This window comes from Nycticebus coucang, chromosome 22, assembly GCF_027406575.1.
Source record: "Nycticebus coucang isolate mNycCou1 chromosome 22, mNycCou1.pri, whole genome shotgun sequence".
In the NCBI taxonomy this organism is placed as follows: domain Eukaryota; kingdom Metazoa; phylum Chordata; class Mammalia; order Primates; family Lorisidae; genus Nycticebus; species Nycticebus coucang.
The window spans coordinates 22,122,462-22,150,353 of NC_069801.1; the positions used below are offsets into that span (position 1 = coordinate 22,122,462).

At 43.4% G+C, this 27,892-nt stretch overlaps 1 protein-coding gene across 1 annotated transcript; it reads right to left on the reverse strand.

Moving 5' to 3' along the window:
- On the reverse strand, nucleotides 1-27,892 carry DNAJC8 (DnaJ heat shock protein family (Hsp40) member C8). The gene is made up of 9 exons (XM_053575819.1): nucleotides 27,782-27,892; nucleotides 23,589-23,690; nucleotides 16,771-16,827; nucleotides 12,942-13,008; nucleotides 12,327-12,421; nucleotides 10,640-10,711; nucleotides 5,052-5,143; nucleotides 2,588-2,663; nucleotides 1-811 (listed from the first exon to the last, which is right to left on the reverse strand). The coding sequence occupies exons 1-9, from the start codon at nucleotides 27,857-27,859 to the stop codon at nucleotides 689-691; spliced, it is 762 nt and encodes a 253-aa protein (XP_053431794.1). The 5' UTR covers nucleotides 27,860-27,892; the 3' UTR covers nucleotides 1-688.

A 27,892-nucleotide genomic window follows, 5' to 3' on the forward strand; every position in this document is an offset into this window, starting at 1 on the left:
TGGTTTGGGTATAAAAATTTATTATACATAAAGAATATTACCACTAATGAATGCAGACAGAATAGGACACCATGGTATTGAATGGAGGATGGCTAGTTCTTTGGAAAGTGAACAGGTTTAGGTGGCTCAGGGCCACGCTGATTGGTCAGCCAGACAGGAGGGTACACACCAAACATCAGGACACCGGGGCATCAAGTGACTGCTGTGTGCCCACGCTCCTTCCCTGCCTGATTTGGAGCTTTCAAGAATGACACCCAGAAGCAAGCAACTGAGCTGAAGGGAATCGCTTAGCTGGCTCAGGCTTGACTCTGAAGTCACACAACACCATTTTAAGCAATTTGTTTAACTGGATGATTTCTACAAATTATATGCGAAGTTTCTAACCATCACAATTCAGTGAAGTACAAAACATTAAGTTACTGGCTGTGGGAAGAGAAGGCAGCACCCATGGTGGTACCTTCCAATCTGGTTGTTCTAAGGGTAGGGCGGAGGGGAAGGTCTTTTTTTAACCAAGCCCCTCATTTCAATGTACAAAAGAATTACTCTGATCAATATTAAATTGGATTGAAAACAAAATGGACTAAAAAGCAAATACTACTCTATGTTGGGGTAGAAGTGGGAGGAAAGAATGAGTCCTTCAAAGCAGGGAGACAGCTGGGGAAGATTCTGTGGCTGTGACCCTAGATGGTCACTCACGCTGCTCCATTTTTACTTTCGGTGGTCTCAGGAAGGTCCGATTTTTCTTCTCTTTCTTTCCCTTTGTATTTGCTTGAAAGTTTCTCCAGCTGTCCACACGACCATCTCGACTTTCCTAAGCACAAAGAAGTGTGAGGTGAGGAGACCCTTAAAAAAAGGACCTGAACCTGCCCTACCATCCACCCAGTCCAGCCTTCTGGAAGAATCCAAGAGTACAAGAAAATAGAGCTTTTCTCCCACTCCCCAAGGCCCAGGTAAGTGTCACAGCACCCCTAGAAAGTAGGGTGTGCTACAGGTTGGAAGAGGAGCACAAAATAAGTAACACTCAACACATCAACAAGGCCCCATCTGCTGTCGACCCCTGTGCTAGATGCTTACCCTGTTATTTCTAATTTTCACAAAAAGCTGACGATGGTGTGTAAGGCACAAGCAATTTCACAAACAATAACACTGAGGCTCAGAGAGGTGAATATTTTCTCAAAGCCATACAGCTAGCCAGCAGTACAGCCACTCCTTCCACTACACCTTTCTGCTATCTCTCCCCCAATTTGGATGGCGGCTCCAAAGCCAGCATAATACCTAGTTGGTTGTGCTTAAGAGGGCCACTGGGCTCTCCACCTCATAAAGGGGGCTACTCACATTCTCTCTTTTCATATTTCAATTGGGACAGAAAGAAAGTCATCACCTTTGGTTAGGCAACCCTTACCCTGAGTCCTAAATCCTATAGACCAAATGTGGCTATAATCCAGAAATTGGCCAAACACCTGAAGGATGTAACCAGGGTGTCAAAGAGTCAAGTTCAAAAGATACATGTATAAGTCTCTGCAGGCAGAACACTGGGGTCAAAAGAACTCTCGTTTCTACTAAAAGACTTCTAAGCAGAGGGCTATTCCTACACTCATTCCCTAAGTTAAACATGCAATCCATTTTTCTTTTTCCTCTTTTTGTTTTAGAGACGGGTCTCACTCTGTTGCCCCAGTTAGAGTGCAATAGCACAATCAGCTCACTGCAGCTTTCAACTCCTTGGCTCAAGCAATTTTCCTGCCTCCACAGATGTGTACCACCACACCCTGCTAATTGCAATCCATTTTTCTTGATCCCGCTTGCAGCTGTGCCTACCAACATCTCTCAAAATCCTTTAAGGGATCCTCACTGCCCTTCCCAAGGCTACAGAGCTTCTAGGAGGCTGAGCCAGGAACAGATAATATTCCACAGTTCCCACTCTTCCTCACATATCCCACTTCCCTCTGCCTGCCTGCCTCAGTCACTCCTGTGAATGCCACAAGAACCAAGTTTCCTTATTCTGGAAAAAGAATCCTTGGCCACCTTGGAAATTTTTTTTTTTCAGTGACAGTCTCACTTTGTTGCCCACAGTCTAACTCTAGTGCTGTGCCATCATAGCTCACAGCAACCTCCAGTTCTTGCACTTAGGCAATTCTTTTTTTTTTTTTTTTGAGACAGAGACTCAAGCTATCACCCTGGATAGAGTGCCATTGCATCACAGCTCACAGCAACCTCCAACTCCTGGGCTCAAGCGATTCTCCTGCCTCTGCCTCCCAAGTAGCTGTAACTACAGGCGCCTGCCACAACACCCAGCTACTTTTTGGTTGCAGCCATCATTGTTGTTTGGTGGGCCCAGGCTGAATTCGAACTCGCCAGCTCAGGTGTATGTGGCTGGGGCCTTAGCTGCTTGAGCCAGTGGCACTGAGCCAGGCAATTCTCTTGCGTCAGCCTCCCAAGTAGCTGGGACTAAAGGCGCCCGCCAGAACGCCCAGCTACTTTTTTGTTGCAGTCTGGCTAGGGCCAGGTTCAAATCTGCCACCCTTGGTATATCGGGCTGGCGCTCTACTCACTGAGCCACAGGCATCACTCAGCCACCTTGGAAATTTACCTCAAAGTTTTTCTGCCACTCTCTTTCTCGTTTGGCTTTTTCTTGAGCTTCAATCTCTTCTTCCCTTTGTCGTTTCCTAGGAAGAAAACCAGGCCATGGTATTTATAGGCTGCTTATAGTGTGTATTAACCATACAAGTTAAGGAATCTCGCCACAGAAGTACACATACACAATAAATCAATTTCCCAGAAGTCCATAAATATCGATGTCTGGGAAGGGCTCAAAGCTCTTTGGTGAATGTCTCTTTTTAAAACATGCAGATAGACTGTGGGCAGAAGTATGGGGAAAGAAATATCTCTGTACAAAGATACCAAAGCCCAATCAACAGTAATCTGAGGTTTTTGGCTAAATCGGTGATAAAGGTATGTGGAAATACAGGCCACCTTATTTCAACAGAATGACCATTATAATAGTTGAAGTTCTTTTCTGTCCCCCTGGCTAGAACGCTGTGGCATCAGCCTGGCTCACAGCCTCTAACTCCTGGGTTCAGGCAATTCTCCTACCTCTGCTTCCTGAGTAGCTGGGACCACAGGCATGGGTCATAACACCCAGTTAATGTTTCTTTTTTTCTTTCTTTTCTTTTTATTGAGACAGAGTCTCACTTTGTCACCCTCGGTAGAGTGCTATGGCATCACAGCTCACAGCAACCTCAAACTCGAGCTCAAGCGATTCTCTTGCCTCAGCCTCCTGGTAGCTGGGATTACAAGTGCCTATCACAACGCCTGGCTATTTTTTTTGTTTGTTTAGCAGGCCTGGGCAGGGATCGAACCCACCAGCCCCAGAGCATGTGGCGGACGGCCTAACCACTGAGCTATGGGTTTCCTAATTTTTCTATTTTTAGTAGAAATGGGGTCTCAATCTTGCTAAGACTGGTCTCAAATTCCTGAGCTCAAGCAATCCTCCCATCTCATTCTCCTAGAGTGCTAGGATTATAGGTGTGAGCCACCATACCCAGTGACAGCAGCAGTTCTTAAGACAATCTCTGGACAAAACCCTATCCCAAAGGAAGACATTTTACACAACCACCTCAACTAGCAATACCTAGTTATTAACTAAATATCAATTAACAATACAAAATATGTAAACCAAACGAACACTGATACTTCTGCTGTTCAAAAGAAATAGTACCTTAGATGACTTAGCTAGTTTAGAACAATATTTTAGCCAACACATTTTATAATACTATTAATATATACTTACCAAAGTTACAGCCACTAGTCCCACCAAAGGGTTCTGGCCTCACTAATAATAGCCTCAGCAGCTAAGGTGCCAGCCACATACACCGGTGCTGGCAGGTTTGAACCAGCCCGGGCCTGCCAAACAACAATGACAACTACAACAAAATAGCCAGGCAAGGCAGGTGCCTGTGGTCCCAGCTACTTGGGAGGCTGAGGCAGGAGAACTGCTTATGCCCAAGAGTTTGAGGTTGCTGTGAGCTGTGACACCATGGCACTCTACTGAGAGCGACATAGTGAGACTCTGTCTCAAAAAAAAAAAAATAATAATAATAATAGCCTCAAGAACTCAGCCTCAGGCCAGGCACAGTAGCTTACACCTAAAATCCTAACACTCTGGGAGGCTGAGGCAGAAGGATCGCTTGAGGTCAGGAGGTCAAAATGAGCCTGAGTAAGAGAGAGACCTCATCTCTACTAAAAATAGAAAAAATCAGCCAGGCATTGTGGTACATGTGTGTAGTCCCCAGCTAATCAGGAGGCTGAGGCAGGAGGAATGCTTAAACCCAAGAGTTTGAGGTTGCTATGAGGTAGGCCTTGGCTAGGCAATGGCACTCTAGCTCAGATGACATAGCAAGACTCTTGTCTGTCTTAAAAAAAAAAAAAAAAAAAAAAAAGGACTGTAGTCCCAGCTACTCGGGAGGCTGAGGCAAGAGAATCGCTTAAGCCCAGGAGTTGGAGGTTGCTGTGAGCTGTGTGAGGCCACCGCACTCTACCGAGGGCCATAAAGTGAGACTCTGTCTCTACAAAAAAAAAGGAACATAGCTTCTTTTCAGGAAGTCAGGAAGAAAATACAGTATAGACAGTTCCTAGGTTACAAATGAGATTGGTTCTGTAGGTTTGTTCTTGAGTTGAATTTGTATGTAAGTTGGAACAGGTACATTTACCTATTACCTTCAATAGCCTCTATTCATAAATTTGAGTTGTGTGTTAGTCAGATGTTTGTAACTTGGAGACTTACTGTACGTAAGTCGAATGTTTGTAACTCAAGGACTGTGTATACTCTTGATTATAAATAAACTCCCTAAGGACAGGTCTGTTCAGTATTTCCCAAAGGTCAAAGAGAAAACATCTTACCCTGGTGATTCAAAAGCTTGACTGTTTCAGACATCTATATTAACAGTCTTATTAAAGGATGTTACTACATAATTTCTTCTTTAGAAAAATCCCCAAACCAATGTTAGTTAATCTAAGTATTTAGACACAGTTTAAATGAATTTATTGGCATGTACCTTTCATGCATCTCTTTGGCTTCTCTCTCTTTCCTTTTAATTTCCAGCTCAGCAAAGAGTTTCATGGTCTGTTTATATACTGCTTGTTTGAACTGTAAGAAAATTAAGACCAAAAAAAAATAAAGTAAATATTCTGCCAGCAACGTGAATCAAGTACTTTCAACTGGAGCTCAAGATAAAGCAGATTAGAACCTGGCAAGGAAAAAAAGATTCTTCAGAGAGAACCACTTCACCATGCTGCCTCTCTTGGGAGATAACACATCCACCAATGAGATCTTTTCACATCTACCATGCAGATGATATACAGAAAAATTTGTGTATCAAATTTTTTTGACATACAAAATATCTACCCCTATCCATATCAGTTGAGATTTTGGAGTGTTTTCTTCTAAAGAACTTCCCCCCCCCCCCAAAAAAATGAAACAAACCAACAAATGTCCTGAATGCAGGAAACTAAAAGAAAGAAAAAAAGACCTTCCAAAAATAATTTTCATTCTCTCTTTTACAAAGCACCAAGCTATGTAACCAGGGATGCCAAGTTGCTATCAAACAGACCGCTTTCAGGTTTCTACTGACTATCGCAGAGCTACTAGTTACCTCTTTACTACAACCACGTATCTCAAGGCACAAAACCACCCAATACAAGAGAAAGCCTGTATCTTCCAGGCTGTCCTGTAGCTAGAAGTGGCCACTTAAGTTTTAGTCAATGGGATGTAAGGAAAAGTAATGTGTACAACTTCTAGAATGTTTTTTGAGGGAGCAGGCTTATCCTTCTTCTTTTCCTCAATTCTGCTGTTTGGCATGCAGGTGAGGTGACGAGACATGTTGGACTACGAGGATGGGGGCAACATTCTTGTTGGTAGAGTCACAGAAAGGAGTAGAAAAAGGCCTTGGATGACACATGGCTTAGTGCTGCCACTGTAGCAGTCAACTTCCCAACGATTATTATACAGAAGGGAAAATAAGTTTGTCTCTTCTTTTTTTTTTGACTCAGAGTTTCAATTTTTTCGCCCTAGGTAGAGAGTTGTGGCGTCATAGCCCACAGCAACCTAAAACTCTTAGGCTCAAGTGATTCTCTTGCCTCAGCCTCCCAAGTAGCTGGATTCCAGGCGCCCACCACAACACTCAGCTATTTTTTATAGACGAGGTCTCGCTCTTGCTCAGGCTAGTCTTGAACCTGTGAGCTCAGGCAATCCACCCACTGTGGCCTCCCAGAGTGCTAGGATTACAGGCATGAGCCACCGTGTCCGGTCCTGTCTCTTCTTTAAAACACTATCAGGCTCAGCGCCTGTAACTCAAGCAGCTAAGGCACCAGTCACACACACCAGGACTGGTGGGTTTGAATCCAGACCAGGCCTGCCAAACAACAATGACAACCGCAACCAAAAAATAGCCAGGTGTTGTGGCAGGCACCTGTAGTCCCAGCTACTTGGGAAGCTAAGGCAGAAGAATTGCTTAAGCCCAGTAAAAGCCCAGCTTGAGGCTCTGTCTCAAAAAACAAAAACAAAAACACAGCACTGTCGGTTTAGATCTCAATGTTATACATCTGAACTTACATTCTTTCATATATATATATATATATATTATTTATTTTTATTTTTATTTTTTGGAGACAGAGCCTCAAGCTGTTGCCCTGAGTAGAGTGCCGTGGCATCACAGCTCACATCAACCTCCAACTCCTAGGCTTAAGGAATTCTCATGCTTCAGCCTCCCAAGTCTCTAGGATTACAGGTGCCCACCACAACGCCTGGCTATTTTTTAGTTGTGGTTGTCATTGTTGTTTGGCAGGCCTGGGCTGGATTCGAACCCACCAGCTCTGGTATATGTGGTTGGCACCTTAGCCGCTTAAGCTATAGGTGCCGAGCTATCTTTCATATATTTTTTTAACTGAATTTATATTCTAATACACTGAAAGATACAGATAACACAGCATTATAAAAAGAAAATAAAAAGCCTTTTGAAAGTGCCTGTGGCTCAGTGAGTGGGGTGCCAAACCCATATACCGAGGGTGGCTGGTTTGATCCCCGCCCCAGCCAAACTGCAACAGAAAAATAGCTGGGCATTGTGGCCAGCACCTGTAGTCCCAGCTACTTGGGAAACTGAGGCAAGAGAATTGCCTAAGCCCAAGAGCTGGAGGTTGCTGTGAGCTGTGACCCATGGCACTCTACCGAGGGCGACAAAATAAAACCCTGTCTCAAAAAAAAGGGTACTATGTAATAGTTTTGCAAAGTTAGGGACAGAGGCTATTTAAGAATTTTATAACATTACAGAAATGTAAGTAAAGGTAAAAGACACAGCCCATCACACAAAGTTAATAAAATTATAATCTCCTCCCTATCAGTTTTTAATTACTTTCAAAAGTCCTTAAGAATAGAAGTTATGTTCTTATCCTACCTTTAAAACTTTCTCCCCTAAGGCAATGCCTGTGGCTCAGTGAGCAGTACCGACCCCATATACAGAGGGTAGTGGGTTCAAACCCGGGCCTGGCCAAACTGCCACAAAAAAATAGCTGGGTGTTGCAACAGGTGCCTGTAGTCCCAGCTACTGGGGAGGCTGAGGCAAGAGATCACCTAAGCCCAAGAGCTGGAGGTTGCTGTGAGCTGTGACACCACAGTACTCTACCAAAGGTGACAAAGTGAGACTCTGTCTCTAAAAAAAAAACAACTTTTTTCCCTAGACGTAAAGTATTTTACAAGTATTAAAAAGTAATCCATGGGGTGGCGCCTATGCCTCAAAGGAGTAGGGCACTGGCCCCATATGCCGGAGGTGGTGGGTTCAAACCCAGCCCCAGCCAAAAACTGCCAAAAAAAAGTAATCCATGGCCGGGCACAGTGGCTCACTCCTATAATACCAGCACTCTGGGAAGCCCATGCCTAAGCTCACAGGTTCGAGGCTGGCCTGAGTTACAGTGAGACTTCATCTCTAAAACTAGCCAAACCTGATGGCAGGTGCCTGTATTCCCAGCCACCTGGGAATCTCTTAAGCTGAAAGAGTTTGATGTTGCTGTGAGCTGTGACACCATGGCATTCTACCGAGGGCAACAAAATAAGACTCTGTCTTTAAAAAAAAAAAAAAAAAAAAATCCCATGATGTAGATTAAATAGGGCCTATATTCTAAAATCAGTGGACCAAAAGGGAAATAAAGGAGCCCCAGATTTCTGTGACCTGCCAGGCGCTGCTCAGCAAAAACAATGCTGACAAACCTGAGACCCTAATAAGGGCAAACATTAAAGGGGTGGAGTCGATTATCTTTTTTTTTTTTTTTTTTGTAGAGACAGAGTCTCACTTTATGGCCCTCGGTAGAGTGCCGTGGCCTCACACAGCTCACAGCAACCTCCAACTCCTGGGCTTAAGCGATTCTCCTGCCTCAGCCTCCTGAGTAGCTGGGACTACAGGCGCCCGCCATAATGCCCGGCTATTTTTTGGTTGCAGTTTGGCCGGGGCCGGGTTCGAACCCGCCACCCTCGGTATATGGGGCCGGCGCCCCACTCACTGAGCCACAGGCGCCGCCCAATCTTTTTTTTTTTTTTAAGAGACAGAGTTTTACTTTGTCACCCTCGGTAGAGTGCTGTGACATCACAGCTCACAGCAACCTCCAGCTCTTGGGCTTAGGTGATTCTCTTGCCTCAGTCTCCCAAGTAGCTGGGACTATAGGCGCCTCCACAACGCCTGGCTATTTTTTGTTGCAGTTTGGCCAGGGCCAGGTTCAAACCCACCACCCTCAGTATATGGGGCCGGCGCCCTACTCACTGAGCCACAGGTGCCACCCTACACTGGTAATTCTTAATTTTTATTTTGTTTTTGAGACAGAGTCTCACTTTGTCGCCCTTAGTAGAGTACTGTGGCGTCACAGCTCACAGCAACCGCAAATTCTTGGGTTCAAGGGATTCTCTTGCCTCAGCCTCCCCAGTAGCCCACCACAACTCCTGGCTAAAAAGTTAATGTTCTTAACAACGTAGGAGGACCAAAGAGTATCTGTAAGAATCTTCAGAAAACAAAAGACTAAACAGATCAATTAAAGGAAAGGGAAGGGCAGCACCTGTGGCTCAAGAAGTAGGGCGCCGGTCCCATATGCCGGAGGTGGCAAGTTCAAACCTAGCCCGGACCAAAAAAAGGAAAGGGAAAATAGGACTGAGAAGAAACTAATAAAATACTAAGACTAACAAAAACCCACACTAAGGGGCTGGCAGAAAAGATGACCCAGTCATTCTCAAGCATTATTACATAGAAGATGGGATCTTTTGCTGTTACCAAAATCACTGAAGCAAGATGTTGCCAGGAAATTTCCCTAGCAAGATAGCCTCTCCTCTATAAATCTTTAAAAAACAATTTTAAATACATAAGATTTAAGATGACTTTAAATTTTTCAGGCTACTAAGACAATAAAATATTTACATCGACTGTCTCTTAACCAATCTCCACTAAATAACTCATTGGATTAACCAATGCTCTCCATTTCCTCTGTAAAACATTACCTGGAGCATGAGTAACACACATGACTAGCAGACAGCTGTCTCTTTAGCCAAAGTAAGTTCCCAAAGCTGTGTATGCCAGTTGCAATCACTAGTGTAGTCATGTGATTTAAACACCACAAAAATTGATGAACGTAGTTGTAAACATAAATGCTTATTTCCTTGAAAGATTCAATAAACATGAGTCCCTATAACTGACTCCTGTTGAATTAGGTACAAGTGAGGCATCTGGAAAAGACTGAAAAAGGAATCATAAATATCTAGAATTTTGCTCTTGGTTTGTTTCACAAGTACCTAAGTCAGCAGTTCTCAACCTGTGAGTCACGACCCCTTTTTAAGAATGAAAATACATTGCAGCATTAGGAAGGTTGAGAACCACTAACCTAAAGTTTTCAATATATTTCAAAAGAAATTAAAAAGTAGAAACTATACTTTGTGTGTGTGACTTATAAAAGACTCAACTTTGAACTCCAACCAACAGAGGATTCATTTAAAAAGACCATAGCCCTGTATCAAAAGGGTGAATTGAAAAAAAGGTGAACAGGGCTAGGCTCAGTGGCTCATACCTCTAATCCCAGCACTGTGGGAGGCCGAGGAGGTGGAATGCCTGAGCTCACAAGCTTGAGATCAGCCTGTACAAGAGCAAGACCCAGTCTCTAAAAATAGCCAGGTGAGGGGCAATGCCTGTGGCTCAAAGGAGTAGGATGCCGGCCCCACATGCCAGAGGTGGCGGGTTCAAACCCAGCCCTGGACAAAAACTGCAAAAAAAAAAAAAAAAAATAGCCAGGTGTTGTGGTGGGTGCCTGTAGTCCCAGCTACTTGAGAGGCTGAGACAAGAGAATCGCTTGAGCCCAAGAGTTTGAGATTTCTATGAGCTATGACACCACAGCACTCTACCTAGGGTGACAGAGTAAGACTCTGTCTCAAAAAATAGTAATAATAATAATAGTAATTAATAAATAAATAAAGGTGAATGATATACATTTACATATTTTAAGTTAAAATGAAATGTTATAGCACATATTTATCATTCTTGTGGCTTCTCTCTCTTTAACCCACCAATGAGTATAGACCCAATCACACAAGATAAGGTGGCTTTTTCCATATTTAACTCACCAACTCAGGATCATCCTCCTCTACAATTGTAGGTTTTCCTTCCTTCTTTAATTGTTTTTTTCGCTCTTTCACCTAAAAAGAATTTTTTTCATCAAAAGATGAGCACCCATAGTTTGCAGATATCCAATGAGCTATACAGATATGATATGTGCACTTTCCTCCAGGTACAAGTATAACAAAAAGTTTGCATTAAAAAAAAGATGAGCTTCTCCTCTTCCCCCCTCAAAACAGCAATGCAATTAAGGAAAACTAGGTCCTTTTTCTAACTTCATCTAAAATCCAATCTACCAGGAATGATAAAATGGGATCAGCAAAGTATTGTCCTCAACTCTACAGATCCAAAGAGCCTTGGATGCACTGAACAGGTTATCCACTTATCTTTCTTAGCTTGTGGTTATGTGCTTATGGCAAAAAATGTATATTTGTCAAGTTTTAGAAGAAGCTACAGAATTTGTGGCATTCCACTTAAGAGGGTTTTTTTTAGCATTTCAACACTCGATTGTTGATCATTTTCGCCATGAAACTTAAACTAATAATTTTCACATCTTTATTAACTTGGTATTTTTATCACTTTGGACACCCAAGAGCTGAAACATTTTAGCTGGCCCAGGCTGGATTTGAACCCCCCAGCCTTGGCGTATGTAGTCGGTGCCCTACCTACTGAGCTACGGGCGCCATCCTGAAACATTTTAAATATATCTATTCATACAAGAATAGAAACCCACAAAATAACCAGTCTATTACACTACCAAAAACCTAAGTGCCCTCCAAGCTCCGAAAGGCCCTACTGCCACCTTGTGGTCAGTAAGCCTAAGGATGGCTTCCCTACAGGCAAAAGACAAAAGGAATTTTTCTTTTTTCTTTTCTTGTATTGATTGGGCCTAAAAAAGGGCTGTTTCCAGCACACAACCAGTAGGACATGATTATGGACTTCTGTCTCCCCTTTTATTCACTTTCTTTATCTAAATTGGACACATTATTATTATCGGTTATAAAGTTGTTTCAGATTACAAAACTCTTCAAATGAGATGTTTCATCTACATTCACTCCCAATTGAAATAGCTCTTATAAATGGCCTCAAGATTTTTGCCCAAGCAAGTAAAAAATTAAAACAAAGACCCTTCTTAACATTACATCATTAGTAGATACATGTAATGCCTTCAAGAGCAGAAAAAAAAATGCCAGGTGAATTTCTTTCAAATAGTCCTTTCCAACACTGTTATTAACATGGACATATCTCCCACTTTTTAAAAAACGTACTCATATCCCCTAGCTAGCCTTTCTTTGGCAAGCCGTTCCATACCCTTTTGCAGGGACTAGAATAAAAAACAAGGGTCAAGAGTTGTCATGACTGGAAAAGTGGCTGCTCTACCTTTCTGCTCTCAGAAAGGGGTGACAGGGCAGCATGTGATGAGAGGGTGAAAACAACCCTTTTTCCATAACACAGGACTGCTAGAGAAGGAGGTAGGAGCAGTATCCTAGCCCTTCCTTATCCGGAGCTCTTCTCTTAGAGGTAGATTATAGCTTTAGGCACACTATTCATAACCACCAGGGCAAAGTGGTAGAAATCATGTACGTAACCACAAGTTACGCCAGCAGGCATTGCCATGTTAACAGCTGCCCTCCTACAAGGTGCCCAAGGCTTGCTGATACTTCCTGTAAACACAGCAGCACTATAAATACTTACAGTGTGTTCCACGTATTCTTTTCCTGCCTGAATTACATCCAGGGCCCTCTTCTTTTGTTCCTGATCCAGTAGCAACTTGTAAGCTTTGTCCACAGCTAATGCAAAACATTGAAATTAACTGTTTCTGCAAATACCCTCTGAAAGTCTGAACTATACTCAGGCAGTGTAAATGGATTTGTACTGTCTAAAAAAGCATTCATTCCCTATTTTGTTAAGTTATTTACTGTTGTTAAACTAATTAAAAAAAAAAACATACAACTGTAACAATGACTTTCCTTGAGAGCCTTGGAAAAATTACATATGCACTCAAGGCTAAATATACCACATCTAGATTTAATTCAGTGATAAAATACTTCCAATATTCTTTATGTTCAAAGAAAAAAAATGATCCTATGCAATAATAGTCTTTGTTGGCACATAAAAGTTTTAACAAAACAAAGTTAAGGTCTACTTCTTAAGCAGCAACATTTTGCTTTGGAATGACAATTGTTCTACTGAAAACCACAGCTTCTCGGTGACCAGAAAACTATAACATTTTTTGTTGATCAAGGAAAAGAACAGTTAGTCCCTATCATTTACAATATATGACTCAGAAGCAGGTAAATTTACAAATACCTTCAAAAGCCTTTTGTGCTCTGTCAGCATCATCTTGATTCTTGTCAGGATGCACCAGTATGGATAACTACAATAAGAGAAAAGTTTGTTAATAAGACAAACATTTAGTAACTCTTGGCCTGCAGTCTCTCTACAACCAAAATCTCTAAGGTACCATGGCAAAAAAAGACTCTAAGCAAGAAGCACTCTTTTAAAAAATTAATAGTTAACAAATCTTACAAAATGCCCCAAAATACTGGTCTTTAACAAAATTCAAGCATCAAAAGGAAATACATAATTGGGAAACATCTCAGGTTTCAATCACAAAGTTGAGAATAAATAAAAAACTAGCATTATGAAGATGTGTACTAATTTGGGGGAAAAGGGAGATGTTAAAGTATCAAGTTTCTATTATGGGGTTGGGCATGGTGGCTCACACCTGTAATACCAGCACTTTGGGAGGCTCAGGTGGAGGATTGCTTGAGCCAGGAGTTTAAGACCAGCCTAAGCAAGCAACACAGCAAGTCCCTGTCTCTACAAAAAAATTAAAACTTTAGGGCAGCGCCTGTGGCTCAAAGGAGTAGGGTGCCGGCCCCAGCCCTAGCCAAAAACCGCAAAAAAAAAAAAAAAAAAAAAAAGCAAAAATTAAAACTTTAGCCAGGTAAGGTGAAACACGCCCATATTCCCAGCTATTCAGGAGGTTGAGGCAGGATGATCACGGGAGCCCAGGAGTTTGGGGCTGCAATTTGCTATGATGACACCACTGCAGTCTGATCCAGGTGACAGAGAAAGACCCTGTCTCAAAAAAAATGAAAAACTTCCTATATGTTCCTTATATAGGTTGAGAATCCCTAATCCCAAAATCTGAAATCCAAAATGTTCCAAAATCTAAAACTTTTTTGAATGTCAGCATGATGTTCAAAGGAAATGCCAATTGAAGCATTTAAAATTTTCAGATTAAAGATGCCCAACTAGTATTCTGTAAATATTCTAAAATATGAAAAAATCTGAAATCTAACACTTCTAGTCCCAAGCATTTAATAAGAGATACTGGGCAGGGTGGGGTGGCCCACTCCTGAAATTCTAGCACTCTGGGAGGCCAAGGCAGGTGGACTGCCTGAGCTCACAGGTTCAAGACCAGCTTGAGCAAGAGAGAGACCTAGTCTCTAAATATAGCCGAGTGTTGTGGTGTGCGCCTGTAGTCCCAGCTACTTGGGAGGCTGAGACAAGAGAATCTCTTCAGCCTAACAGTTTGAGATTGCTGTGATATATTATGCCATGACACTGTACCACACATCGAAGTGAGACTCTGTCTCTAAGACAAAAACAAAAAACAGATACTCAACCTATGCTGAACACTAAGAGGGATAAGCAGACGCAAGGCATCACCGATTTCCTGAAAGAACTTCTTACGTAAAGTAGTATTTCTCAATTCTGGCTGTGCTCCAACCCCGTGAAACTTTTCAAAAATAGAATGGTCTTGCCAGGCGCGGTAGCTCATGCCTGTAATCCTAGCACTCTGGGAGACCGAGGGGGTTGGATTGCCTGAGCTCACAGGTTCGAGACCAGCCTGAGCAGGAGTGAGACCCCACCTCTAAAAAACTGCCTGGGCGTTGCGGCAGACACCTGTAGGGTTAATTAGCTGTCAAAACTGGAAGGATTTTTTAAAAAGATTTTATAAAACTTTGCAGCTCAAGTTATGAAACATTAACAATGGGCAAGAGGCTCAGCACCCATGTAGCTCCATGGTTAGGGTGGCTTCAAACCCCACCCCAGCCTGATAAAACAACAACTACAAAAAAAAAAAAAATAGCTGAGCATTGTGGCAGGCACCTATAGTCCCAGCTACTTGGGAGGCTAAGGCAAGAGAATCACTTAAACCCAAGAGTTTGAGGTTGCTATGAGCTGTGACACCATAGCACTCTACTGAGGGCGACATAGTGAGATTCTGTCTCAAAAAAAAAAGAATGGGCAAGAGTTAGGGGTCACAAATCTTTCTTGGAGAATTTCAAAAAGTGCTCTTTGAATTAACCCAGGAACCTCTTGGATATATGCTGAAGTTGGCAGCAAAGACAGATAGATAAAGATAAAAGTATTCATTAATGTACACAGCTAAAATTTAATTTAAAAAAAAGATAAAGTTATTGAGGCATGGGGTATTTAAAAGATGTTACAAATCATTTGACTTGTTTTCTCCTAGAACCCAGGGGATTTAGTTAAGTATGACTCCATACATACAACAGTGTCTTTCAACCTATTTTATCTCCCAGCACACTTGAACCTACAGTTAAACTCTTTTGGCACTCTTAAATTATGTTAATAAAAAAAGAAAAGAGTAAAAAAAGGCTGGGGGAAGTGGCTCATGCCTGTAATCCCAGTAGTTTGGGAGACCGAAGCAGGTTGATCACTTGAGTTCACAAGTTTGAGACCAGCATGAGCAAAAGTGAGACCCCCATCTCTAAAAATAGCCGGGCATTGTGGTGGGAGTCTGTAGTCTCAGCTCCTTGGGAAGCTGTGGCAAGAGAATCACTTGAGCCCAGGAGTTTGAGGTTGCTGTGAGCTATGATGCCATAGCACTCTACTAGGGGCAAGAAAATGATAGCCTGTCTCAAAGAAAAAAAAAAAAAAAAAAACGGGAATGTCTTTGAACATCTTTCAAAAATATATTAATTATCTTTAAAATTTTTCACAGAACGGCTTGGCGCCTGTAGCACAGTGGTTATGGTGCCAGCCACATACACCAAGGGTGGCAGGTTCGAACCTAGCCCAGGCCAGCTAATTAACTGCAACAAAAAAATATCCAGGCATTGTGGCAGAGGCCTGTAATCCCACCTACTTGGGAAGCTGAGGCAAGAGAATCACTTAAGCCCAAGAGCTGGAGGTTGTTGTGAGCTATCTGACGCCACAGCACTATACCGAGGGCGACATAGTTAAGACTCTGTCTAAAAAAAACAAAAACAAAACAAAGGTGACAGTGCCTTTGGCTCAGTGAGTAGGGCACCGGCCCCATATACCAAGAGTGGCGGATTCAAACCAGGCCCCGGCCAAACTGCAACAAAAAATAGCAGGGCACTGTGGCAGTCGCCTGTAGTCCCAGGTACTCAGGAGGCTGAGGCAAGAGAATCACCTAAGCCCAAGAGCTAGAGGTTGCTGTGAGCTGTGACATCACAGCACTCTATGGAGGCCGACAAAGTGTCTAAAAAAAAAAAAAAAAAATTTTTTTTTCCAGCACACGTAAGATTCTCTTATGGGACACCAGTTGAAAATCACTATCATAAAATCTACTATTCAATTCTTCTATTCTACCTTGCACTTATCTCTATTAATGGGCTGGAGAGATTCTATTTGAATACAAAATTCATTCTATTCATAGTCAAGCTATGGTCATTAGATTTTATGTCACTATGAGTTTTTTTTAAAAAATAGTTACAAAGCCTCAAGTTAACAAGAAAACAAAAAGGTTAAATTTGACCCCAAGGTTTCTTTCTTTTTTTTTTTTTTAGAGACAGAATCTCATTTTGTTGCCCTCAGTAGAGTGCTATACCGTCACAGCTCATAGCAACCTCCAGCTCTTGGGCTTAGGCAATTCTCTTGCCTCAGCCTCCTGAGTACCTGGAACTACAGGTGCCCGCCACAATGCCCGGCTATTTTTTTGTTACCGTTTGGCGGGGGCAGAGTTTGAACCCGCCACCCTTGGTATATGGGGCCGGTGCCCTAGTCACTGAGACCCAGGCACCACCCAGTCCCAAGGTTTCTATCAAGCCATAACAGCAAGTGCTAGAAGAACTATGTGCTTCATAAACTTTCAAAAGGTTCAAACTCCATCTAAAATAGGGAAATAGTTCTTTACCTGCCGAAACCTCTTTTTTATTTCTTCATCTGTGACTTCAGGATCTATCTGAAGAACCTGGAAGAATCAAAACCAAAACTGTAAAGGGGTTTAAAAGAATTGATGTTTATATTTACAAAGTGTCCCATATTACATGCATTACAATTAGTATCTAGAACAGTGCTCCATGTTCCAGAACACTGGCTAGCACACAGTTCTACAAAGTGCTTAAGAAACTTGAATGATCAAACCAATTAACAGAATAACAGCTATACTGTCTTAAGGTTCTAAATTAACATGATAGTTACTTTTTCTCCATTGGGAAAATTAATAATTATTTTACACCTTGAGACATATTTTACACCCTGATAAAATTCTGCATTTCTCTTTCGTTCATTAAGAAAAGCCTCACCCGGCTCGGCGCCTGTGGCTCAAGCGGCTAAGGCGCCAGCCACATACACCTGAGCTGGTGGGTACGAATCCAGCCCGGCCCGCCAAACAACAATGACGGCTACAACTAAAAAAATAACTGGGCGTTGTGGCAGGCGCCTGTAATCCCAGCTACTTGGGAGGTGGAGGCAGGAGAATCGCTTAAGTCCAGGAGTTGGAGGTTGTTGCAAGCTGTGATGCCACAGCACTCTACGCAGGTTGACAGCTTGAGGCTCTGTCTCAAGAAAAGAAAAAAAAAGAAAAGCCTCACCCTTGGGTGGCACCTATGGCTCAGTAGGTAGGGCACCAACCCCACATACCGAGGGTGGCGAGTTCAAACCCAGCCCCAGCCAAACTGCAACCAAAAAAAAATAGCCAGGTGTTGAGGCAGGCACCTGTAGTCCCAGCTACTCGGGAGGCTGAGGCTAAGCCCTGGAGTTGGAGGTTGCTGTGAGCTGTGTGACGCCACAGCACTCTACCCAGGGCGATAAAGTAAGACTCTGTCTCTACCAAAAAAAAAAAAAAAAAAAGCCTCACCCTACACCTTGCTTATCTTTGCAAATGTGGAAAAAGCATAGCAAATCAGCAGAGAGAAAATCAGGCTTGATTTTCATCTTAATGCAAAAAGGGGCAATTTATAATTTATATAGCCCAGTGGTTTCAACCCAGAGTGAACATCAGAATCACCTATGGAAACCTGATAGCAATACTTTGGACCCACTGGAGGAAAACCTGATTCCAACCTGGTGGAGTAGGGGTGGTGCCAAATGGGAGAAACATCTGCATTTTTTGAGCAACACTGCTTTAAACAATTAAATTTAATCACTCTTCAACCTTGTGTTGCTCTCCTTCCTCACCAAGGTTCTGACTCTGTCCCCACAAAGGTTTATATTTACAAAGTAACTACTACCAGCTGAACACACTGATATGTACTATTAGAAATGCAAACATAAGTAGAGGAAACATTTTGCCTCAGCCTCCAGAGCAGCTGGGACTACAGGCGCCCGCCACAACGCCCAGCTATTTTTGTAGTTGCAGCCGCCCTCATAGTTGTTTGGCGGGCCCGGGCTGGATTCGAACCCACCAGCTCAGGTGTATGTGGCTGGCGCCTTAGCTGCTTGAGCCACAGGCGCCGAGCCGGGTGAGGCTTTTCTTAATGAATGAAAGAGAAATGCAGAATTTTATCAGGGTGTAAAATATGTCTCAAGGTGTAAAATAATTATAAATTTTTTGTCTGGCTATTTTTTTGTTGCAGTTTGGCCGGGGCTGGGTTTGAACCCGCCACCCTCGGTATATGGGGCCGGAGCCCTACTCACTGAGCCACATCACGTAAGCCCAAGAGTTGGAGGTTGCTGTGAGCCGTGTGATGCCACGGCACTCTACCGAGGGCAGTAAAGTAAGACTCTGTCTCTACAAAAAAAAAAAAAAAAAAGTAGAGGAAACATTTTTTAAAATTACAATTTAATGCTTGGCGCCTGTAAGCACAGTGGTTACAGTGCCAGCCAAATACACCCAGGCTGGCAAGTTCGAACCCAGCCCAAGCCAGCTAAACAACAATGACAACTGCAATAAAAAAATAGCCAAGCGTTGTGGCAGGCACTTGTAGTCCCAGCTACTTGGGAGACGGAAGCAAGAAAATCACTTAAGCCCGAGAGTTTTAGGTTGCTGTGAGCTGTGACGCCAAGACACTCTACCAAGGGCAACATAGTGACACTCAAAAAAATAAATTAATTAATTAATTAATTAAAAGTTACAATTTTAGTGCTTTTTAAACAAGGAACTGTTATAAAATATATAATTAAGAAGTTGATTTCATAATACAGGCCATGGATTCAATATAGCAACTATTGTTTATGTGGTATTCAAAGCCAGAAGAAGGTGCTAAAAGGGCAGAGGGTAAGAAGGATATGTTAGAAATACAGAAGAGTGATTTAATAAAAAAATTAAAAAAAAAAAAAAAAAAAAAGAAATACAGAAGAGACCGGGCATGGTGGCTCAGGCCTCTAACCTCAGCACTTTTGGAGGCCAAGGCAAGAGGATCACTTAAGGGCAAGAGTTCAAGACTAGCCTCAGCAACACAGCAAGACCTTGTCTCCATAAAAAAAAACATATTTTTTTTAATTAGCCAGGCGTGGTGGCACATAACTATCGTCCTAGACACTAAGGAGTCTAAGACAGGAAGATCACTGAAGCCTAGAGAGTTCAAGGCTGCAGTAAACATGATCACTCCACACACACACACAAAATACAATGGATGCATTGAAATTATATGTAATTGTATAAATGGTGCAACAGTAATAAAGTTAAACAATTAAAAAGAAAAAATAAAATAAAATAAAATAAGCATGATCACTCCACAGTATTTCACCTTAGATGACACAACCAGACCCCGCCTCAGGAAAAAAAGAAGAAAAAGAAATACAGAAGAGCAGGCCTCACATTAGTCTGACTGAATCAGAATCAATATTTTAGCAAGATACCTAAGTGATCTGTATCACATTCAAGTTTGAGAAGTACTAGTAAGACCAGGCATGGTGGCTCATGCCAGTAATCCTAGCACTTTGGGAGGCCGAGGCACGTAGATTGCTTGAGCTCACCAGTTCAAGACCAGCCTGAGCAAAAAAGCGAGACCCCGTCTCTACTAAAAATGGAAAATTGAGACAAGAGGATCGCTTGAGCCAAAGAGTTAGAGGTTGCTGTGAGCTATGACATCACAGCACTCTACCCAGGGTGACAGCTTGAGACTGTGTCTCAAAAATAAATAATAAAAACTTAAATTTTAAATTTAAAAACAAAAAGAAATATTGGTTAAAAGAATGAGGACAGGCTCAGTGCCTGTAGCTCAGAAGCAAGGGTGCCAGCCACATACACCGAAACTGGCAGGTTTGAATCCAGCCCGGGCCTACCAAACAATGACAACTACAACCAAAAAATAGCCGGGCATTGTTAGTAGAACTTTGGATTGGTTAATAAAGTGTGCAAAGAGAAAAACATTAATTAAGTTTTGAAATGATAAATACACACCAGAGAAATAAAAACTGAAAAATAATTTGCCAACATTAGTCAGATGCTTCCAGGGCCTCAGAAAAATATGGCAACAAGGCTCAGCGCCCATAGCACAGTGGTTATGGTACCAGCCACATACATCGAGGCTGGTGGGTTCAAATCCAGCCTGCGCCAGCTAAAACAATAACAACTTCAGGGCGGCGCCTGTGGCTCAGTGAGCAGGGCGCTGGCCCCATATACCGAGGGTGGTGGGTTCAAACCCAGCCCCGGCCAAACTGCAACAAAAAAAATAGCCGGGCGTTGTGGCTGACGCCTGTAGTCCCAGCTACTCGGGAGCCTGAGGCAGGAGAATCGCCTAAACCTAGGAGTTGGAGGTTGCTGTGAGCTGTGTGATGCCATGGCACTCTACTGAGAGCAATAAAGTGAAACTCTGTCTCTACAAAAAAAAAAAAAAAAACAGTAACAACTTCAACAAAAAATAGCTGGACATTATGGTGGGTGCCTATAGTCCCAGCTACTTGGGAGGCTGAGGCAAGAGAATCGCTTAAGCCCAAGAGTTGGAGATTGCTGTGAGCTGTGACAACACAGCACTCTACTGAGGGCAACATAATGAAACTCTGTCTCAAAAAAAACAAACATGGCAACAAGTAATGTCAAAATTGACAACAAGGCTGGACATAGTGGCTCATACCTGTAATCCCAGCACTCCGGGAGGCAGTGTGTAAGCTCAGGAGTTCAAGACCAGCCTCACCATGAGTGAGATCCTGTCTCTACCAAAAATAGAAAAACTAGCCACCTGTTGTTGCAGGCGCCTGTAGTCCCAGCTACTTGGGAGGCTAAGACAAGATGATCACTTAAGCGCAAGAGATTGAGAATACTATGAGCTATAAACACCATGGCACTCTACCGGGGGGTCAAAATGAGACTCTTTCTCAAAAAAAAAAAAAAAAAAAAAAAAAAAGGAGGATACTCATAAACAGGCAGCCTGGCATAAAACATCAGAACCTAAGTAGCATAAGGATGTTAACATTAGAGGGTAGACTGGTACAGGGAATCAGAACACCAAAGAGACAGGAAGGTACCCTGTAGCAGTAGAGCCTGGATCAGGTGCTTGAGATCAACGAGAGTATGGAAAGTGTCCACAAGAGAAGGTGGTACAGGGTACAAGAACCCAAGCAAGTTAGACTGGGCGTGGTGGCTCATGCCTGTAATTCTAGCACTTTAGGAGGCCAAGGTGGGTGGATTGCCTGAGCTCACAGGTTCGAGACCAGCCTGAGCCAGAGTGAGACCACGTCTCTAAAAATAGTTGGGCGTTGTGAAGGGCACCTATAATCCCAGAAACTCAGGAGCCTGAGTCAAGAAGATCACTTGAACCCAAGAGTTTGAGGTTGCTGTGAGGTATGACGCCATGACACTCTACTGAGGGCAACAAAGTAAGAGTCTATCTCAAAAAAAAAAAAAAAAAGAACCCAAGCAAGTCTCACAAATGGGCAGCCAAGCACAGGATGTGGAAGCCTGAGCATGGTGAGGAAAGTGGCCATCCAGGAGGGCATCCAATACAGAAAGTAGGCCAACCAGGGCAGAAAGAGCATTTGTGTGGAAGTTAAACACTGGTATGGGGAGCTGGAACCTGAGCGGAGTGAAGGGCCTCCATACAGGGAACTGGAGTCAGAGCCCAAGTAAACTGAAAGAGGTATTTGTGGAAAAAGCCTAACAAAGCTAGGGCAGAGTAGGGAACCTCAAGTCCATACTAACAAATAAATGATCTAAAACTTTAATAAGGACAAAATATTTACATAGTTTCGAAATACCTTCCCTATTAAAAGTAACTTCATAAAGAAATCTAGACGATACCTCTTAAGTGATCTAGTTAACATCATCAGCAATGGGATAAATGCAAAGCATGTATCACATTCTAGGTTGCAAAGTAAAGAATGCAGTGGCTGGGCATGGTGGCTTACTCCTGTAATCTTAGTACTCTGGGAGGGTGAGGTGGGTGGATTGCCTGAACTCACAGGTTTGAGACCAGCCTGAGCCAGAGCGAGACTTCATCTCTAAAAATAACCGGGCATTGTGGCAGGTACCTGTGTTCCCAGCTACTCAGGAGTCTGGGGCAAGAGAACAACTTGAGCCCTGGAGTTTAAGGTTGAAGTGTGCTATAATGATGCCCCTGCACTCTAACATGGGTGACAGAGTAAAACTCTCTCTCAAAAAAAAAAAAAAAAAAAATCAGAAACAATGAATGAACATGAAAAACATTATGCTGGCAGCACCCGTAGCTCAATGGATAGGGCACCAGCCACATACACCTAGGCTAGCCAGTTCAAACCCGGCCTGGGCCAACTAAAACAACTATGACAATTGCAACAAAAAAAAAATGGCCAGGTGTTGTGGTGGGCACCTGTAGTCCCAGATACTTGGGAGGCTGAGGCAAGAGAATCGCCTAAGCCCAGAAGTTGGAGGTTGCTGTAAGCTGTGATGCCACAACACTCTACCAATGGTGATAAAGTGAGACCCTGTCTCTAAAAAAAAAAGGTAGGCTCGGCGCCTTGGCTCAAGCAGCTAAGGTGCCAGCCACATATATCTGAGCTGGTGGGTTTGAATCCAGCCCGGGCCTGCCAAACAACAATGATGGCTGCAACAAAAAATAGCCGGGTGTTGTGGTGAGCACCTGCAGTCCCAGCAAGAGAGAGACTTAGAAGGCAGAGGCAGGAGAATCGCTTGAACCCAGGAGTTGGAGGTTGCTGTGAGCTGTGGTGCCACACCACTCTACCCAGGGAGACAGTTTGAGGCTGTCTCAAAAAAAAAAAAGGTAAATCTTATGTATATTTTACCACAAAAAGAAAATTAGAGAGGGAAAAAACAGATTTTTTTTTCTAAGTGCTCCATGTTATTTTTTTATTAGATATAATATTCTCTTCGGGCTAGGCAGAGTGGCTCACGCCTGTAATCCCAACACTCTGGGAGGCCAAGGCAGGTACATTGCCTGAGCTCACAGGTTCAAGACCAGCCTGACAAAGTGTGAGACCTTGTCCCTAAAAATAGCTGGGTGTTGTGGCAGACACCTGTAGCCCAACTACTTGGGAGGCTGAGGCAAGAGAATCACTTGAGCCCAAGAGTTTGAGTTTGCCGTCAGCTACAATGTCAAAGCACCCTGTATACAGAGGGTGATGAAGTGAGACTCTGTCTCAAAAAATAATAATAATAAAAATAAGGAAAATAAAAAGTTCCCAGCATTTCAGACAAGGGATATCATCTGTACCACAAAGATACCATCACTTTACAACGCCACTTTTCTAAATTCTAACTATGATAAAAATTAAGTATGTGTTCCATTGTAAGTATGCGTACAGCTCTGCAAAGCACCCCCATCATACAGGCCATAGCAACATCAATCAGCTCACCTCAAATGGGTTCAAATTGAAGTAAGAGGAACCAGGACGGGTCAATCTTTCAATTTGATTTTTGGATGTTAGAACAGAATCTCTCTTCTCTATTTGTTTCACCTAAAATTATGGAAATTAAACACTTCATTAATAAAGCTCAATAATAAACTGAATTGTCTATCTTAGCACAATACTCACTGTTAAGTTCAACAAACATTTACCTGTGCATCTACCATGTGCGATATTTTGCAGAACACTTTGAGGAATAATTATAATATCTACCACTCATTGAATTTTAGTAATATAAAACTTTACATGTATCTATTAATCTCAACAACACTATATAGCAGATCTTAACTACTATCCCTATTTCACAGATAAGAAAACTGAGACTTAGACAGATTAACTGACTTGTTCCCAATTATCCAATTTGTAAGCCAGAATCTTAACCCCAAGAGTTTGATTCCAGAGTAGGCATCAAGAAGATTCAAAGATTGCTTGGTGCCCATAGCACAGTGGTTATGGCGCCAGCCACATACACTGAGGCTGGCAGGTTTGAACCCAGTACAGGCCAGCTAAACGACGACACCTGCAACAAAAAATAGCCGGGTGCTGTGGTGGGCACCTGTGGTCCCAGCTGCTTGGGAGGCTGAGGCAAGAGAATTGATTAAGCCCAGGAGTTTGAGATCACTGTGAGCTATGACGCCAGGGCACTCAATCCCAGGGCAACTGAGTGAGACTTTATCTCCCCCCACCCCCAAAAAATAAATAAGTAAATAAATACGTCATGTGCTCAATAAACATCGGTTAAATGATGACTGAAGGAGCCTTCATTTTGTTTTGTTTTGTTTTTTTTTTCCTTTTTGGAGTCTCACTCTGTCGCCCAGACTAGAGTTCTGTGGTCTCAGTCTACCTCAAACTCCTAGTTCAAGCTAGTTAGCCTCCTGCCTCAACTTCCCAAGTAGCTGGGACTACAGGTGCCTACTACAATGCCCGGCTAATTTTTCTGTTTTTAGTAGAGACAGGGTATCGCTCTTACTGAGGATTGAGACTCAAACTCCTGAGTCCAAGCAATACCCCCACCTGGGCCTCCCAGAGTGCTAGGGTTCAAAGTGTGAGCCACCAGGCTCAGCCAGAATCCTCTATTAGAAACTCTCTAAGATTGCTATTTGTTTTTTTGTTTGTTTTTGATTGCTATTTGTTTTTAAAACTAAAAGATGGCTGGGCAGCGCCTGTGGCTCAGTGAATAGGGCGCCAGCCCCATATACCAAGGGTGGCGGGTTCAAACCCGGCCCCAGCCAAACTGCAACAAAAAAATATAGCCGGGCGTTGTGGCAGCCACCTGTAGTCCCAGCTACTCAGGAGGCTGAGGCAAGAGAATCGCCTAAGCCCAGGAGTTGGAGGTTGCTGTGAGCTGTGTGATGCCACAGCACTCTACCCAGGGCGATAAAGTGAGACTCTGTCTCTACAAAAAAAAACAAATAAATAAAAAAATAAAAATAGGGCGGCACCTGTGGCTCAGTTGGTAGGGTGCCGGCCCCATATACCAAGGGTGGCGGGTTCAAACCCGGCCCCGGCTGAACTGCAACCAAAAAATAGCTGGGCGTTGTGGTGGGCGCCTGTGGTCCCAGCTGCTTGGGAGGCTGAGGCAAGAGTATCACTTAAGCCCAGGAGTTGGAGGTTGCTGTGAGCTGTGTGATGCCATGGCACTCTACCGAGGGTGATGAAGTGAGACTCTGTCTCTACAAAAAAAAAAAAATAAATAAAAAATAATAAAATAATAAAAATAAAAGATGGGAGCCAGGCCCAGTGGCTCATGCCTGTAATCCTAGCATTCCAGGAGGCCAATGCAGGTAGATCACTGAGCTCAGAAATTCCAGACCAGCCTGAGCAAGAGAGAGACTCCATCTCTCCTATAAAAAAGAAAAAAAAAAAAACACTAGCCAGGCAGTGTCTGCAGTCCCACCCATGTGGGAAGCTGAAGCAGAGGATCGATTGAGCCCAAGAGTTTGAGGTTGTTGAGAGTTATGATGCCACAGTACTTACTTTTCTCAGGGTACAGAGTGAAACTCTATCTCAAAAAAAAGAAACCCTAAAGCAGTGGTTCCCAACCTTCCTAATTGCCTCATCATTACAAATGGAACAAAGGAGTTACGACCCACAGGTTGAGAACCATTGCCCTAAAGGGTGGTAAGTGACACAAGTTCCACTATAATTGCTGAGTAGTCATCGAAGCCAATAAATTGATACCAAAGCATGGATACTTTCAAGTAAATTAGGCAATTCAAAAGGACAAACTATAAAGTATACACTAATTCCTCTTCTTTTTTTTGTGGGGGGGACAGAGTCTCACTTTGTCATCCTTGGTAGTGCCATAGAATCATAGCTCACAGCAACCTCAGACTCCTGGGCTCAAGCAATCCTCTTGCCTGAGACTCCAGAGTAGTTGGGATTACAGATGCCTGCCACAATGCATGGCTATTTTTAGAGGCGGAGGCTGGCTCTAGCTCAGGCTGGTCTCCAGGTGTGCTCAGGCGATCCACCTGCTTCAGCCTTCCGGAGTGCTGGGATTACAGGCTTGAGGCTTGAGCCATGGACCGGCCTTAATTTCTCTTCTTAAATGTAACACTTTGGTGAAACTACTATGTAACAAGCACCGTTAGGATTACAAGAGATAAGGCTGGGTGCAGTGGCTCATGCCTGTAATCCTAGCAGTGAAGCGGAAGTGGGTGGACTGCCTAAGCTCACAGGTTAGTGTTGGAGACCAGACCTCCTCTCTAAAAATAGCCAGGCATTGTGGGGGGCGCCCATAGTCCCAGCTACTTGGGAGGCTCAGGCAACAGAATGGCTTAAACCCAAGAGTTTGAGGTTGCTGTGAGCTTTGATACCACAGCACTCTACCAAGGGCAACATAGTAAGACTCTGTCTCAAAAAAAGAAAGAAAAGAAAAGATGAACATTACATGGTCCTTAAGTGAGTAGCTCACAGCCTGCTGGGGAGCAATTCCACTCCTTGAACCCATGCCAACTTAAAAAGGTCCCATCTTCACCCTTATTTAACTAGAAGAAAAGATGCTCTCCTTTATCTTTTATGAACCCTTTCTTATGCATTAACTCCCTTAATCCTCATGAAAACTCTTGTTTTAATAATAAAGCTCTCCTGGGCGGCACCTGTGGCTCAGTAGGTAGGGCGCTAGCTCCATATACCGAGGGTGGCAGGTTGGAACCCGGTCTGGCCAAACTGCAACAAATAGCTGGGTGTCATGGGGGGTGCCTGTGGTCCCAGCTTATCAGGAGGCTGAGGCAGGAGTTGGAAGTTGCTGTGAGCTGTGACACCACAGCACTCTACTGAGGACAATAAAGTGAGACTGTCTCCAAAAAAAAAAAAAAAAATTAAAGCTCTCCTTTTGTAGACGTAGAAACTGAAGATCTGCAAAATTAACATCTTGAAAGGATTCAATCCCAGAGTAGATTCTCTGACTCTAAATGTCATACTTTTCTTTCATTTATTCATTCATTTACTCAACAAACATTTACTGAGCATCCACTATATATTAGGCGCTGGAGATGCGGTAGTAAACGAGGCTCAAAACGAGCTTACTCCTGTTCTAACACAGTATAAGTTATAAAACCCCAATTAGCCAGGTGTGGTGTCAGTAGTCTGTAGTCCCAGTTACTCCGGAGACTGCGACAAGAGGACTGTCTGAGCCGTGATCATGCAACTGCACTCCAACCTGTGATAGAGATCCCGTCTCAAAAACAAAGCAAGCAAACAAAAACACCCAAACTATTTCACCTCCCTAAACTTCTTCGTGAATAGCAAAAATAGCCACTAATACGATTCAATGCAGAAGACTATGAAAAGAGAACGTTTTGGGGGCCAAAACGGCTAAGTCACCCCCCCAGGAAGTTCCCAGCCTCTGCCTGCCCCGAACTCTGCGGACTTGGGGCACTTCGCCCGCGCCCAGGCACTTCGTTGGTCACAGTCGCCGCTTCCCTCCCTTGGTGGGCCACTGGCCCCTCTTCCGTTGTCCAGGAGATTTCCCAGCAGCTATCAGCCGGAGACACACACACACCCCCAGCCCCCGCCACACCGAAGGCCGGGTAGGAGGAGGCGCTTAACGGTCCAGGCCTTCGCCATTGCCTTCGCCCACTGAGAGACCAGGCCCAAGAGGGGTCGCCCGGTGCCACTATTCCTCACTCTCTGTTCACCTCACTGTAGAAGGTCATAAATGCTTCTTCTGTGCTGCCTCCGCCACCCGAAGTCCCGCTCTCTCCTGAAGCCGCCATTTTCCCGGCCAGCCACCACGTGACCTTTCTGCG